At 39.2% G+C, this 17,006-nt stretch overlaps 3 protein-coding genes across 4 annotated transcripts; 1 reads left to right on the top strand and 2 right to left on the bottom strand.

The window, feature by feature from the left end:
- Window positions 1-422: 422 nt before the first annotated feature.
- On the bottom strand, window positions 423-5,860 carry LOC113678279 (leishmanolysin-like peptidase). 2 transcript variants are annotated; one of them, XM_089187296.1, is made up of 3 exons: window positions 5,664-5,860; window positions 5,467-5,556; window positions 423-2,608 (listed from the first exon to the last, which is right to left on the bottom strand). In XM_089187296.1, the coding sequence occupies exon 3, from the start codon at window positions 2,442-2,444 to the stop codon at window positions 468-470; it is 1,977 nt and encodes a 658-aa protein (XP_089043422.1). In that variant the 5' UTR covers window positions 2,445-2,608; window positions 5,467-5,556; window positions 5,664-5,860; the 3' UTR covers window positions 423-467. The 2 variants fall into 2 exon arrangements, with proteins under 2 accessions (XP_089043422.1, XP_027050958.2); XM_027195157.2 differs by lacking the exons at window positions 5,467-5,556; window positions 5,664-5,860 and adding an exon at window positions 3,406-3,543.
- Window positions 5,861-7,951: 2,091 nt separating this feature from the next.
- On the top strand, window positions 7,952-10,249 carry LOC113678377 (uncharacterized). The gene has a single exon (XM_027195258.2). The coding sequence runs from the start codon at window positions 8,053-8,055 to the stop codon at window positions 9,610-9,612; it is 1,560 nt and encodes a 519-aa protein (XP_027051059.2). The 5' UTR covers window positions 7,952-8,052; the 3' UTR covers window positions 9,613-10,249.
- A 1,936-nt stretch (window positions 10,250-12,185) lies between these two features.
- LOC149038315 (uncharacterized) lies at window positions 12,186-15,334 on the bottom strand. The gene is made up of 6 exons (XM_089187297.1): window positions 14,695-15,334; window positions 14,473-14,551; window positions 14,133-14,288; window positions 13,657-13,758; window positions 13,338-13,512; window positions 12,186-12,604 (listed from the first exon to the last, which is right to left on the bottom strand). Exons 2-6 carry the CDS (start codon window positions 14,548-14,550, stop codon window positions 12,291-12,293), a joined length of 825 nt encoding a protein of 274 aa, XP_089043423.1. The 5' UTR covers window position 14,551; window positions 14,695-15,334; the 3' UTR covers window positions 12,186-12,290.
- Between the last annotated feature and the right edge of the window lie 1,672 nt (window positions 15,335-17,006).

The following is a 17,006-nucleotide window of genomic DNA, read 5'->3' on the forward strand; positions in this document are numbered from 1 at the left end:
GCTCTATTTACATCGAATGTGATCTGATTTTCTTTGCAGTAACAAACGTTTTATGAAACTATTGTTTTCCAGGCTGACAGATTGAATTTTTCACGATTCTCATGCACGATCCATGTTGAGGATGGTCCTTGAAATAACTCCTAGGATCAATCCCGTTTTCAGTGATCTAAGATATCCAATCAGGTGCGGCGAATTTGGTCATGTGGATGTCCCAAGTGGCATCCCGTCGTTCTACACCAAAACATTTGGGCAACACGCTATGTGCACGTGACATTATTTCAGGGAGACTGGTTAAGTTGAATCTAAAAATCCCTTGAGATGGATCCAGCTTATTCAAAGGATAAAATGTGTGGTATAGACCATTGGAGCATCACAAAGTGGCTAATAATGAAAATAACAAGTGCTTTGATAAAACTTGGTTCTTTGAACAGATTTTACTTTCCTATCTCCGAGTTAACAAACTTTTTTCAGACAAAAATATCTAAGAAATGAAAAGCGGGAACAAAACACCCCATCACGGTAAAAATTAAAAAGACTCTTGAAATTAAGAAATAAATTAGTTCTGAGGTCGATATCCTAAAACTGTGAGCATTGTTTCTACGGTTTGGTCTCTCTCCTTCAACAAACGCAATCCCTTCGGAAGAACTTTTCATTTCCTGTGGACAGCCTTTATGGACGCCGCAGAATTCTTCGCAAGAGGGACAAATCAGTGAGCCATTAATCTTCCAGTCGTTCAGGGAGCCAAGAATTTCAAGATGTTGTCCCTTGCGATGACAAGTGTAAAACTCCCCTCCAACCTCCACCTGCAATCCTCCGTCGCAATGGAACCTGTAACATCCGCTTCCCCAATCCACCATTGTTCTTGTTAAAAATCCCTTCTTGGCCAACCACGCGCGACCTTGTTCGACGCACTTCGCGCTTGGACCGTAATGTTCCAAAGCGTAGTTATCAAGGCGGGCGGGCGCGTTCTCTGGCACTGTGCACGTTGTTTCACGTTTTGCGCCATCCGTTTCGGTTAAAGTGAATTTCTGATAGAACGGGCAGTAGTCTGCTAATGGAACAGCGCCACCGTACCACGCGGTGTCTCGAATAACCACGCCGCGCGCACTGCCGAGCTCTCCTAAGCCTGGGCTTGTTTCGCTGATTGGTAGATGATTAAAATATTGATACTCTTCTGGTATGGCCCGGCCGTACTTACGAAGGTTACACAAAGCTACCGACAGCTTACTGTGGGTACACCGCATGTGCAGAGGAGTTTTCTTGATGGCGTAGCAGAAAGGCACCGCAGGTAGCTTTTCTCGTAGGTGTTTCTCCATCCATGTTTTACAGCTCGCTTTGGTAAAAAGACAACCGAGTCCCTTTCCCCAATCGAGTTCATCCGCTAGGCTGTAGTTTGGTTTATACCAGCCTGTATCTTCCATAAGAGCAAAGGTTATCCTCGAGAAAACAGGATTTTGCGTGTAAGTACCTGTCATGGCTTCGTTCTCAAATAAACGCTTTTCCCAGTGAGTGTATTCTGTTCCTATACCGCCCTGGTTTTCGATCTCGGCTCCTTCCAAACTCGGGCAGTTAAAATGCCTTCGTACTTCTTGCTTTACTCGTGGCGTCACAATCATGTGAACCTGATGTGACACGTCTCCGTGCCGCGTCGCCCATTGCTTTCGTTCTATTCTTTGAACTATTTTGGGGCTCCATTGATACAAACCGTATTTCTCGTTGTACGGAGGTAGACCGTGTTTTTCTCTCGGCGTGTATGGCACACCGTGCTCATTTCTGTAAAACGCGAAAAGTCCCGCACTGAATCCCAGAGCGTGGAATATTTCATGCTTTACAGTAGACAGCAAATTCGGGTAGTGTCTGGGATCCGTATCTAAGCGTTTAGGGCAGATATTAGCAAACCCAGCAACAGGTCTGTCGAGTGCATGCTCCTGTTGACAATAGGATGCGTACGCTACTGCATTTGCCGCATTGCAGTGGTCCGTTTGTATGCAAGACACGTACAGTATAAAATCACGTGACTCTACACCCATTCCTGACTCCCACTCCTCACCCGGGACATTGAAACACTTGACACCATCCTTATCACACACGCGACATTGATCTAGGTGGTCGGCAGGCACGTTCACAGGCCCGCACTGCGTGTTAACACAATTTAGCTTACAAAACTGAATATCGCCTGCAGAGTCTCCTTTTAGGTTTTTCAGAAAGTAAGCATTATTTTGACACGTCCGTTGTAACTTTATAGCTTGTTTAGTTGGCTTTACGCTGAAAGCTTCATGGAAATAATCTACTGCCTCTGGAATGAGTTTTCCTGTAATTAAACCGTACTTTTCCTCGTCCAAATCCCCAATACTATCGTCATATACAACTTCGAAGCGCATTTTCTGCGAAAATGCTTGTCGTTTTACAATATGTGCTGGTCCAACGTGAACATAGTGGTTCATTTCGTTTCTCTTCGGTATCCAGTGATGCGCATGCGCCACAGATTTTATCAAGCACAGGGCATATAGAGAACAAAGGAGAATCAGATTATCAGATGATGTCCTTCTCTTGCAATGCTTCGTCCTGTGTGTTACTCCAGTTCTCGCGCTAGAGCAGTGAATGCAATCTACAACAAAGATATGCAAATTTTTTTTAGTCTGTAGAACCCTCTGTGAAGCTGTTTCTGTTCAAATCTTGCGTGATTTTAAAGCATCATTTAATATTTATTTGTATATTGTTACCGTGCCTTAACGTAAGGAACTATAGTCTTCGAGATAGTTCTCTTTTAGATAATTACGTTTGATTTTACCTCGAAAAAAATAATTTGCATCAAGATTACTTTAAAAATAGATGCATGAAGTCGAAAAAAATTACAAATGGAAAAGAAAACCACATGATATATCGTTTTTGAATTTAATTGATGACAATGCATAGCACAGAGCATAGATACACCATTTCATTGCTCATGAGTCATGGCCCCTTATAAACCCAGAAAAAAAAAGGATAAGAAAAAAAATCAACGAAAGTAACTATTAACAAAACTTAAACATCAATCTTATGGATAAACAAAGGATGAGCACACAAAGCTTGAATCCGTCGCTTAGCAAATTAAAGTGAACAATACGTTGTTATTATAAGTACATTTTACTGACAATAGAAATGTTGCAGTTTTTTCTTTACGTGTTTAGGTAAGCAAATCGTAAGAAATTGACTTTAATCAAAAATGAAAAATTAAGTCGAGATAAAGTGCAGTAGAAGATAAAGGAATAATATTGTAATAATTTAAGACTAGACACCTGAATAAGCGAGTCGGGGCTAAAATTAATTAAGACCAGCCTGACTGATTGTTTCATAAAACCACATGTAAACGATGGTGCAAACAACCACAAAAGCTTCACAAATCACTGTTAGTAGATAACACACCTTTTTTTGCCATCATTTTCGGTGGTGATTTCGATCGTTTAAAGCTTGGAAACTTAAATGGTGTTTTGTTATTTCCATTTGAGCGATTGTTCCACTGTTTTAAGGTACATGGATACGAGCGAAGCCTTAACAGGTGGTGTCAGTGTGTCTCGATAGGTGGTCACAATGTTTCCAATCTCAGAAATGATGAAATAAATTAAATATTCTACAAATATCAATTTTCCTTTAAGGATCTCTTTGTATAAACTTTGTAAACATAGCAATCCTACTTTCAGAGATCTCGCCAATCCACTCTCTCTTTTTGCAAATGCTTCACCAAAGGTGGGTCATTCCTATTACCGAGATGACAGCTTCTGCGTCTAAGGTCTCGGTAACCATGCAAGCTAAAACATTTCCCCATATGATCACTGTGGTCCGTCCGGACTGAATTTCAAGAACGTGTATCGTTCAACTCTAAAAGAGAGCTGAAATCTTTTATTGTGACTTTTTCATAATTTTGCTGACATCTTAGCTGAGTATCCATGAGGAAATTTTCTCAAATAATAACTGAGGCAAAATTTGTTCCTCAAGTAGACCATAATATGGTCTAATTAGCAAACAAATTTTGCCTGATTACCTAGCTCGTAAAAGGGCTTTTCTTTTAACTAGTTGAGGATATTTTTTCATCTCCGATGAAGTAAGAAAGAAAGAACACTCTCCACTTAACAGTAACTTCTATCAAATCGATCATTAACCATAAACATTGATGACTTTGCTCAATCGACCCTGTCTAGAGATAAGGCAAACCTGACCTGTTTCTGTCTTAGGACAATTAAAAAAACACTGGAAAGTTGGCAATAAAATGTCATGTTGGAAATTTTCTAGAAGCCTGTTAAACCCTAAATTTAAGTTATAATTTAATCTGAGTTTTTATTATTATTTTGTATGGTTTCTTGCAAAGGCTCTAAGCCTGAATAACCTCAAAACGAACAAGCTAAATAATCTACATGTATATTAACCAAAGTTATCATTTCAGTCGTCATGTTCTGGAATATAAAAACCCGTGACTCCTGGATTAAAAACATCGCATTATTTGCATTGCCCCCTTTTGGCATACGAATGCTATCTTAATTAACCCTCCCCCCCCCGCCCCCCTTTCTTACTACCCCAGGGTAATCCTCAAACGCACGCCACGCTAATTTGTAACTTCGTTTACCGCAGCGCCAGCAAGATACGCCAATTGGCTTCAGATCTGTAATTAGTGCTTGTGGGATGCTCTCAGATCCACTAAGGATGAAACTAATGGAACGTGCCTCATATAAGTTTTTTTCCTGAGTATCACAGTCAAGTTATTTTTGCATTACTCCCATTCCCTGGAATCCGAGAAAGAACTAGAAAAACAGTTCATCTGTGAATTGGGCTCTGCTCGTGGATAATAGAGAGTCTTTCAGGCAATTGCTTTGGCACGTGGGTTGCTTTTGATGTTTATGCCCATCCTTTGTCTGATATACGAGCATAAAACTGCTCTATTGTTGTTGTCATTATTTGTAAATGCGGTTCTATTTTCATCAAATGCGAAAAATTTTTGGAAACAAGCGTAAAAGGACTTTCGAGGCAATTTGAAGAAACTTCTGCAAAGTTTTTTCACATCCAATAATAAATTAATCGAAAAACGTCACCTTTTTCGCAAGGATTGCTGATAGCTACCTGAAACAAAAAATTTAAAAGACGCAGCAAACTAACAACAGGAAAAATATGTCTCCAAGACTAAAAATAGCAGGTTGCAAGACAAGGACTTTTGCTTATTTTGATTTCATTGGTTCAATCGATTACAGGTAAAGTCTCTGTCAACAATCGTGCTTATTCACCCATGAATAGTACGAGGATCGTAACATCTTGACTGTGTCCATAATTTCTAAAATATAGGTACGTTACTCAACAATATGGATACCACTGAAACCTCACTGACCTTGGAAACATTCCAACCCTTTTGTATGATTACTTGGGAATCGCCATTATCAACAAATTACGATTTCCGTGGTTCGACATTGTTGAGCAGCGCAAACATATTTCTGTCATTACCTGCTTCAAATTTCCTTGTTTTCCTCGCTACTTAATCGTTATGTTCACTTGGAAATTGATTTCACGTTGTCGTCTTCAATTCGAATCTGACTGTTAAGACATAAAGCGCGGTTAATATGATGTACCATTATGAATCCAAGCATCCAAAGAAGACCATGGTTCAAAGTTATGTTTGTGATAGAATTCGCGTTGCTCACCAATTATCGTGTTCTTTGCTTCTTTCCACGACTGTCATAGAGTAGTAGTCAAACCAGCAGGAGCAGCATCCTAAAGTGATAATAATTGTAAAAAATAAAACAAAAAGTGCAAAACAGAGATTTAGCGAGGCGCAAAAGACCATCTCTTTGCGCCGTTCTCATGTTCCCGGGCTATGAGATCATGAGAACACCACCTCACATGTTTACACTGAATGATGTAATTAGGAGATTAACCCGCTCGCCCTGGGTCGTAGAAAAGCTGACTACCGCTGGTTTTAACGATCACTTGAAAGCAAAAAATTAATATCAAGTTTTGCGATAGTCAAATCATTTGACTGTACCAAATGAAAGTAAAGCTCAGAAGCTTAACTTGCATGGTAACACGACACAATTTCCTCGTGGCAGAACTGATGATGCAAACTGCCATTACAGTATACCAAACAGTATCTAAAGAAGGTAGTGCTTAGCAGGTTTCAATTTAAAGATGACACACAAGCGTCTCATCTACAGACTAAATCAAAACCTCTTGAGAGTTGCCTCATGGGAAGTCTTAATTAATCAATCAAGTGGTGAGATCTTTAACTTTTGCCGTCTCCTTCCAATATTGCGTAGTCGTGACATTAGTGTTCAAGTTTAGACACTAAGGTTTGATTGTATACGCAAGTGTCCAATTTTAGACACCTTCGATTTCAGACACTAAATTCTGATGTTAGACATTAGTGTCCAATTTCAGAAACATTAGCGTTCGATTTTAGAAACAAGTGTCAAATTTTAGACACCAAATGGATTTAATAATTAGTGTCCGAGTTCAGACATTGGTGTCCGATTTTAGAGAGTAGCATGCAATTTTTGATACCAGTGTCAAATTTTGGACACAGGCGTTGGTTTTTGGACACTGATGTCCGATTTTAGACGCTAGTGTCCGACTTTAAGCGATAGTTTCCGATTTTAGACACTACCATCCAATCCTAGAAATTTATGTCCGATTTTGGACGTTAGTGTCCGACTTTAGACACAAGCGTCCGATTTTAAAAAAGTAGTGTCCGATTTTGGACACGACTGTCCAATTTTGGAAGCATATGTCCAGTTTTAGACACTCGTGTACCAGTGTCCGCTTTTCGACCTAGTGTTCGATTGTAGACACCAATGTCACATTTGAGACAAAAAGTTTATAGTATCTGATTTTAGGCATCAATGTTCAACTGTTGTGCCATTTTCAACGCTAGTGTAGGATTTTGGAGAGTAGTATCCGATTTTGGACACCATTCCAATTTTTTACATAAGTGTCTGATTTTAGACCATGGACACTAGTGTCCGATTTTGAAGATTTTTGTCCCATTCCAAACACCAGTGTCCGATTTTAAACATAAGTGTAGAAACCAATCTACCTGCCCCAGTCCGCGCGGCTATCCATATACGTTTGACTTTCGCGCGGATCACGCGAATAGAAAAAGTGTAAGCTCGAGTTAAAAGGTAATCTTAAGTACGTTCTAATGCAGCCGCATTCCAAAATCGTTAGAAAACACTGGCAATGGCATGTAAATAGGAGATTTCGGTCGAGTCGTCAGGAAATTAAACTCCACTTAAATTTATTGCTGGTGCGTTGGTTACAATAGGTGTCTGACTTAAGATACCAGGTCCAGTTTTGGACACTTGTGTCCGACTTTCAAACATAAGTGTCTGATTTTAAACCCTAGAGCTTAGGGCTAACGTTCGAAACATTAGCTTTGAAACTCTTTACAGTGGCCAATTAACATTATCAACTCAGTTGATATAACCAATTGCAAAATTATCTTGTTATACTCTCCCACCGACACAGCACCACAGTTTCTTTAGAAACTTATCCCCTTTAAACTCCAGTGTCCGAGTTTTGACACTAGGCTCCTGTCATTTTGACACTTTGCTCGAGCTTGGGTTGATAAGTGTTATGTCAACCTGAGATTACAATTTAGGGCGAAAAGTTTGAAATTTTCGCATTCCGTAAACGTTATGAAGTATTTCCCTCAAAACTGGCTCATTTTTTTCTTTATTTACAGCCTTTGTTTGTTGGAAGTTTACATCAGAGGATAAACTCATTTTTCATCATCCACAGTCTAAATAAAATTTGCAACACCTCAAAAATGTTTCCTCATAGATCATTGCTCGGTAAAACTCAAACAGTACCAAAAAGCATGAGGGGGGGGGGGGGGGGCATTTCCCAGCGCCGTCGAAGCAGGTGCGCTTTGATTGCATTTTTTCTGTAAGGACTGGTTGGTCACCGAGCCTGGTTTTCTCACGAATTGCTGGAAAGTTATTCGTGAGAATATTACCTGTTATTATTGGTCTAACTGATTCACGAAGAACAAATTCGCCACCAGAGTTAGGTGGCCAAAAGGCAACCGTCTGTGAAATGAGGTCATTGTTCGATGACTCTTCTTTGCTTGTTTCTCTTAAAAACCACAAAGCATTTCAAATGGAGAGGAAACAAACCAGGCCTGCCTATTTACCGTTGTTTACAAACCAAAATGTTCTGCTTCGTTCGTTCAGGACAGCAAACAGGTGTTACCTCGCTTGGTTTATTGCCATACTTCGATACGTGATGCGTAAACTGAAAATTTTCATCCTTAAAGATCACTATACTGTGATGGGAATGATTATGAGAGTTAAGTTCATGTGTTGTACTTTTGTTTGTCTAATTTTCGTGACTATCATTATGATGAAATTTCGACTCAATTCTTCAAGTCAGTGGAGAAGATCTTTAGACTACGAAATAATGTGTTTATCTAAACAACGCGTGTATATCAACGGGCGATTCGTATGTGAAAACAACCAAGGAGTGAAATATTTGTCTTATCAACCTCCTGGTGGGGGATGGAATAACCAGCGCGTCGCTTTCGAAAATGCGGTTATTTTAGCCAAGCTGTTAAACAGAACTCTTATAGTTCATCCATTAGCTCCACACCAGGAAATACTTCGCTTGAAGAGAAGTCGAAAGATATCTGCTGGTTATGAAGTATACAACATGCTACCCGCAAACAAGTTGCTACCACTGTCTAAAGTCATTGACCTGAAAGAGTTGTCTAAACTACTTCCCGTCAAGGAAGTCATTTCTAGTCATCAACAGTTCGTAAAAGACTACCATCACTTAACCTGGAGACAAGTTTGTCACAACGGTCTGGTAGGGATTTGGGTTGATGCGATTCCCAAAAAGACGGATAATGAAAAATGGACTCTTCTCCAACAGCACATAAACTCGAATTTGCCAAATCCTGGTGACCTACCCCTTTATCGTCGAATCTGCAGGCAAGAATTGAAACAGTTTGGCAATTCAAGTTTTCGACCTGTGTGGGGAATAAGGGACGAACTGTCGGACAAACAGGAAGAAATGCTATATTTTTCCGAAGGATCTTTGTACAACAGGGAATTGTTATTTTCCGATAAGCATGCTGTTTTAAGCATTCATGATTGGATAATGAGATTTATTCATTTTGCGCCCGATATTCGCAAACGGGTCAAGACAGTCTTGCAAATGATAGGTCGCCCTTTCAGCGCAATTCACGTTCGAAGGACAGATCATCCTTCCAGCTCTGGCGTGAAGCAAGAATTCTGGCTAAATCGTTTAAAGGCGCGTAATGCTCTCAACTTAACTAAAACTCTTTATATAGCAACCGACGAACAAAACAAGGATTGGTTTAAGCCCTTCAGTGACGAAGGATATAATTTATTTTTTCCTGAGGATTTTCTCAATGAGCTACGCTTTGAAAATGAAGGTCCTGCTATTGTTCAAGACATACTGGGCTTGTGCGAGCAGCTAATTTGCGCTTATGCAGATCATTTTGTCGGATCATATTATTCCACGTTCACAATGTACATCAAGCGATTGAGGAGACAATTCTCGTGGAAAAATGGAATGTTGAAGAAGCCTGAAACCACTATTGTATGGATTGGATCAACTGATAAAAAAAGTTAAATATGACCGTTCAAAGGGTACCGCAATTTGGGTAACGTTGGTATATTGCTAAGGCGTTAAACGTCTATTTGCAAGAGAAGGATTTCGGTACGTTATTTACATAAAGGGGCTGATTCAAAGATTATGTTGTAAAGATAATCTTGAGTTATCTAATCTAAAACTGAAATCAAAATTTGAATGTAGAGTAAAAGCTCAATGCCTCGGTATGTGTTAGACAGTGCTTTCAAAGGTTTTTAAATTTTGATAAGAATCGTTCTTATACTCTTTGCATGTTAAGAAATTTGCACAGTTGAGGTTAATAATATATCTTTAGCTATGTCTTGAAAGTACTGCTATTTTAAACATCTTCCCACTATCAAATCTTTGATAATATGCATGATTGACTGATATTTTCAATTTACACTCATGAGCTTTTAATTCATATGAAACCTTATCTCAGAAAAACGGCAGTTCGAGATCAATATTAACTTCGTACTAACTAAGCGCAAGGGCCGTACTGGGAAATATGGCCCGAGGTCGTTGAAGTACTAAAAGCAACCGAGAGCCAACATTCCCCAGTAGGGCTTGAGCAAGCACGTTTAGTAGGTAATTTATCAAATGGCACTCGTACCAAACTTGTTTATTTTACATACAAAAAGCACTTCCGGTCTCTTGAATTCTAAAGGGTTTCCACCGTGACATGTTTTTGATGACGTGAGCAACTCGAAAAGACAAAGCTTCCATGAGTTTGAAAAGAAATTATTTCAGCGTTAATAAATCATAACGGAGAGTTTTCTTCTTTAGCTCAGAAACCGAGATTTAGTGCAACTAGACTTAACTGGATTGGAATTGCCGAATTCTACTGCTTCAAAAAGAGGATCTACTTCGCTTTCGACAATCGCCTAAGCGCCTTATACTTGTACTCCGATTCGCAGCTTACAATTCTTGATTTTTCAAACTCGTTGTTCTTAACTAGGTAAATGAATTTTTCCTCTCGTTTAAGCATCGCTGAAAACCGAAAATACTGTTGCTGGCTTGCCTTACTCTTCTCCATTTTTCCTGCGTATTTTCATGAAAAAAAAAATCGACAAAGGTGGTCAAGGTCGGATGCAGTTAGGGCTTTAATTCTTTGGCTTTTCATTTCATTTGCATCTATGTAGTGGATAAGAGTGTTCATATCATTAAGCATCTTCTTGCTGGTCTCAAAGCCTTTCTGTTCGTTGATTAAATCGTAAATTGCCTCTTGGCTTTCGCCTTTGCTTCTTTCAGAGGTTTCCAGATCATGATAAAATTTGCATGACTTGTTTCCCAGTTTTTTTTTTTCTTACAGAGAATGAGAATGATATTTACGGGTTTCTTTTTCGCAATTTTTTAGCTACAAATTTTGATTTTGTCGGTTTTCGAGAATATATATACACGGTTTATGACCGTTTTGGATGGCAAAATCCCGACCGATTAAGAACCAACCACAGTAAGACCCAGGGCTACCTTGCCATATAATAATACGGTTTATAGACCACACCAAAATCTCTGAAATCAGGCAGGGACACAAACTTCAAATTCATATTGGCTGATAGTCCTGCAGTTCCCTCCAGAGTTTGGTTTTAGCTACCTTAAGCTTTGCGGACCCATCCCTCGAAAAACAAAATATTTGCATCTTGAAAGCGCATCCCTGACAGGGATGTACATGTAAGGAAGACTTTTCAACATTGAGTCTAAGTGGTACCAAGTATGATGGTGAGAACTTAGAACCAAGAGGGAAAAAGAGGCGATACATTTGGTTACAATCTCTCTTCAAAGAAGAAATTTTTCTTCAGAGTTTCATGATGTGCCGATCACACCTGCTAACATATTTCAACAAGAAATTTTTTTTAATCGCGTGCAATCCTGAAATGAAAGGAAAGTAGACCATGACGAACAGGACCACTACAAATGTTATATCGGACTTTTGTTCTTGTCAAACGAACGGATAGCTTGCTTTCCTGCGGGCAAATGGGGATTAACAAAAACCGGTCCTCTCCGTTTTGTTGCTCTGTCAAAGATTATACTCTTTTTGATTTGCAAATTAAAGACAAATTGCATTGCCTAGAGTCACTTATTATGCTTAGGGTGTCCACTTGGTAGAGAACATAAACGAAAGAAAAATCCAATTTTTCCTTTTAAAAGTGTCTGCGTCCGCTTACGAGAGTGTCTGTTTGCGCCGGGGAATGTGTAAATACAGAGTTTGACTGGGAAGAAAAAAAAAAGGGTATTGAAAAAGGTTTGGATCGTAAAAAGAGCTGTCTTCTTACGAGAGTGTCATACCTAAGTATATTTGTTATATTTATTTAAGTATCGACTTCATAACTTCCCCCAAATGTTTTGGACCATAAAAAGAGCCGTCTGCTTACCAGAGTGCTCATATTATCATATTTACTTCAGAATCGACCTCATAACTCCCCCCTCCCCCCCCCAAAAAGGATTAGCGTCTGTTAACTTGAAAAAGCTAATGGGAAGCATGAGTTAATCGACTTAGGTACCATATTAAATACCACATTTCTTTTCACCACTGTAAACTAAAATTTGTTGTATTTATAAGAATCATTAACAAGATCTTGGAAACAAAAACTTTATTTACAAATGAAATTTACAGTGATTTATTTTCGAGCAGTTGTTTTATAATAAGGAAAACATGGACCTGTCAGCTTTATAAATCTAAGTCAAGTGTCACAATAGTAACCACAACAAACAATTGAGTACTGTAGGTGAGTGGGTAGGCATGTGACTTTTCTACTGCCTCCAATGTGAATATTAGTCCTAACGTTAGCTCGGCTGGTTGCTATATAATTATCAGCTGAAACACGCTTTCTAAATGCCATACCCATCAGTCCTTGACAATTTACAAGCCAAGCACACGACAAGTATTCTACTTTGCACTTTGGTATGAATTGAAAAGGACAAGTAGCGGCCGCTTGCTGGAGGTCCAATCCATCGTCGCACAGTTCATAGACATAACTCTGTCTGCGAGCTCGTCCTGGTTGTAAATAAAAGTAAAGAAGGTTTATTGAGTAGTCAATGATGTTCTCCTGTTCTCTTTCTCTGGGTCAGCCCTTGTTGCTTAATATGAAAAGCTCTGATGTGGGATCCATAAAAAAGGATAATCTAGTGTTATCAACTGATAAAATAAATTGGCCACCGTTAAGAACTTTAAAAAACTGACGTTTCGAGCGTTTGTCCGGATCCTTCGTCAGAGCGAATGGCAAGCATAAAAAAAATAATCTTAATTATTCCTACTTCTTCCCTTGAAAGGTGGGCTTTTGCTGCATAAATCTTCAAACGTTATACCCTCAAGAAAAAAACACATTCCGCCGAGGGATAACTGTTTAAGTTCCTTGCGAGTCTCAATAAATACTGTGACGCAGATTCAGCAACGTTCAGTTTTACTTCGGTACATATGACATCATTTAATTTCCAACCTCTGATAGCCATACTGATTTCAAGGAAAATTCTGTCAGCTATGATATTCGAGAAATTTTATATTCCAGATAGAGAATACAAACTGTTTATATGCTCTTGATTCTAACGAACACAAAGGAACTTTCAAGTCGGGAAAAAGAGTCTCAGTGATAAATTATATTAGCTCTTTCACTCATAAGCTACTCAAAGGTGACCCAAAGACATGTACTTCGAGTTTAATAATTAAGCCTTGATAAAGTTTTGAAAGATTTTCATGCCCATGGTATCGCATAATTATAAAGTTAACTCACGTATAGCAGGTGGATTCATTTTTGTGACGTCAACTTCGCTCGGTATTTCTGTTACACGGAAGATCCGGGATTTGGAGCAAAGTCTTGCTGTGCTGTCACTTAGGATCGAACGGTCGGTAATTTCTTTACCAATTCTAACGGTTTCTTTATGTGTCGTGACTTCTTCGCTGGAAACCTAGAACAAACCAAAACATACCCTGATCAACGAAAAAAAGTGCAACTTACGGCGTACCGCGTAAAGCAAAACTTAAGTAGGAGTTTTTCCTCTTTTTCATAATTTAGTGTTTGTTTGTTTGTCTTTTCGATCATTTTGACTAACCTGATGCAAGTTCGTGGCAAGATTTCTTGGTGTAGGCTGACTGCGTGTCAGTGGAAGAAGAAAGCACAAGCCCTTGAGTGGAAAATGAATCATTGTTGCATTCTGTGGGGAGAGAAACAAGGATTTTGATGGTTAATAAAATAGTATATGGCGACTAAGAGTCAATACTTTCAAATAATACGTATAACATCATCTAAATTGCTTAGACAAGTATGTGGAAATGAGTCTGAGTCACACGCTAACAAAAGTTGTTTCTTTCCGTCCTCTTTCTTCGTGACTTGCGACTTCATCCCCAGCCCCAGTCAACCGGCTAAATTCCCCCAAGTTGTTTTCATCACATGACAACAATAATGTTCCCAACCGATTGGAAGCAAGTTTGCAGTGTTGTGAAATGAAATTCATTCAATCTCAAGGAAAGTAAGAGACAACGCTCCGAGACTCAGGACACTGTTGCTTAGGGAAGTCTGATTACTTACCATTTTAAAGTCAAACATTATATCAGACTTTTCAATATTTCTGTGGGCTGGAACCTTGAACAGTTCCGTTTGTTCCTCCTCGTCAATTCTAAGCGTCTCGTTGAAATCTTCTCCAGATTCATGAATATGGAGACGATATTCCTCGACATCCACGAGCTGATCATGATGAAAATCAAGACAACATAATTTAGAACTGAACGCATTACAATTCAGCAAAAAGCCTTAGAGGTAAATTAGTCACACCAGTGTTTTGTCATTGGCAGAAATAATTGAGATGTTCGCTTCGAACGGTTGCTACTTTAAAAACATTTCTGTAAAGTTTTATGATTGAACAAGTTACCTTTTTGTAAACAGGTGAGGCTTGAGACGAATAGACAAGGAAGCACAGGACCAGAAGGACAAACAGACATGAAGACATCCTGTCAAACCATAAGGTGTCACCAAGAAATAAGTAAAGACTACTTGAATACGTTCAAGTATTCTACAACTTTATACTGACGAAAGAAGTGACAATATAAAAGATTTCAAACAGGATGGTACATTGACTATCAGTTCAGCTCACCTCGTTATGTTTAAAATGTTCTTCTTCAAATTCTTTCGTAAACACCAGTGCGACTGAATCCACTTTTCCTACTATTCCTTCTACGAGACGATCGTTTTTATACCTTAACCACAGTCGGAAACGCGACGGAATGTTGCCGGTATTGCTATTTCCTCGATCCACATTTTGATAAACAACGCTTTAGGTCACTGAAACTCAGCAAAGGTCATTGTTTCCTTAAAGTCAGATATCTGAACGTGTGGTGGTTTCACTTTTCGTATTTTGCTTCCTCATACCCGTATGGGTCAATGGTTGAATCATTAAAGTAACTTTACCTTAAATTAATTTTCTTTAGATGTGCAAGCCGTGGCACTATCGGCGCAGGGCGCATGCTATATCATGTCTTTTTTATGTATCATCCATTTACTACACAAATGGAAAGTTTGCAGCGCAATGAAGATACCAGAGTTGTTAATGATTCTTTTCTGCTAGCTGCTCGTACAAGCCCTCCGGTGAATCTGCTCCCTTGTTCCTCACTTTTTTTTAATTGAATAGAGCCAACAACATTTTCAAGCAGAATTATTATGAATTATAGTCTAGATTTCCGGTATCAGGAGACCGTCTCTTGAACCGCGATTTGACTTCCAGTAAATCGAGAAGTAAAAGATTTCTGGTATCACGAGACGACTTGAACCGCAATTTGACTTCCTGTGAATCGACAAGTAAAAGATTTCCGGTATCACGAGACGACTTAAATCGCGATTTGACTTCCTGCAAATCGACACGTAAACTGCCGTAGACGAATTGAAGTCTGGCGAAATCGTCACCAAGTAGTGCAAGAGCTTGTACCTTTCAGCATGAAAGGAACTGCGATATTCTATTTTTTTCTATTAATAGAGAAGTATTGTCAGGAGAAGGAAGTCTGACCGATTGATTTTATTGTGGATGACCTTTAATATTTGTTGTCAATCTTAATGTAGGATCTTGAGGCTTGAGCTTACCCATCTTGAGGTTCAGGAGGACCTAATAAAGCATGTAGGTTTGAGTAGATCTCAAACCCACCACCTGAAGAATGCGGAAGACGAACATAGGCGCTGAAACAGTCAAGTTCTTGAATCGCTGAAGCTGGAGAAGTCATTGTTCCTGAAACGTGACCAAACGTTTCTCCTTGAGCTTCTTTTAATAGAAATTAGGGGTCACAGCAGAAAAGGGATCATTTACGGAAATTCCATGATGTAAACGCCGATGGATCTTTTTAGCCTCATACGTCACAGAATGGTCACGTGGTGTGAAATTGTAAACAACAGTCGCGGCCATCGTTACGACGAAGCGTGGAGATCAGCTCTGAATCATTATCATTGCGTCTGTAACTGCCTCAATATTTCCACAAATTCGGATTTGTCTTTTCATCCCTAAGCTTCAGAAGTTAAGTATCCATGCTATATTTCTTCAACTTCTAGATGCACGAATTGTGTTTTAATCTGCATGAGTAAAGAGACCCGAAATATAATTTTGTCTCGTCTCGATTTTTAAGTTTCCATTAAAACAGATATGAACTTTAACAATAAAATAAGATCAAAATAAAGACTTGAGAGTAACATCTGATACAAAAGTGTGCTCTGAACATCTCGACGACGAGGATTTTAAGTATGCATTTAGCCGAGAGAGATACTGAAAGCGGATGGCGCCTGTCCTTCATATTTTTTATGGTCATCAAGAAGCCATTCCAGAAAGAAATAGTGGTTTGTTTCCAGTATGATAATTTTAGGTATAGATGACACGGATAAGGAAAACTCAGGCTAAAATTAATTACTTCAAGGCCTGGGAAAAGTCAGAGAATTTCACCTTGAGTCACGGAAAATTTACATCTTTGGAAGAAATCACGAAAGGCAAAATATCAAGTAAATATGGAGTCGTTCATCTTCTGTGGCTCTCTTTGTGATGAAAGACAGTGATACTTTCCCTTTTAGTGTTGACCATGTACACTGTTCACAACAGTTGGCCGATTCCTATACAATATATCCTTCCCTCTGTAGTGAGCCGAGCGTAAACCGAGAGTTGTTCATGAAAGTAAGAAAATCTCCTCGGCATCGCTTGGCAGTTACTCATCGACACAAAACAGTTTGATTTATATAGGCTGTATCGGTTTCCTAAATTTTTGGGGAAAAATTTCCGACTGTCGGTCATTAAATTATTTGAGAACCGTGACCGGCAGTCGCATTTTCTAAGAATGTGGGAGACCCCAGGTGGGTGAGATAACCCGCCTAGTCGTAGTCGAAAAAGAGCCCGCGTTTGCATACAATCTTACAACCCCTGGATGCCGGGGTGAAGTT

The sequence above is a fragment of the Pocillopora damicornis genome, chromosome 11 (genome assembly GCF_964200805.1).
Source record: "Pocillopora damicornis chromosome 11, jaPocDami1.2, whole genome shotgun sequence".
In the NCBI taxonomy this organism is placed as follows: domain Eukaryota; kingdom Metazoa; phylum Cnidaria; class Anthozoa; order Scleractinia; family Pocilloporidae; genus Pocillopora; species Pocillopora damicornis.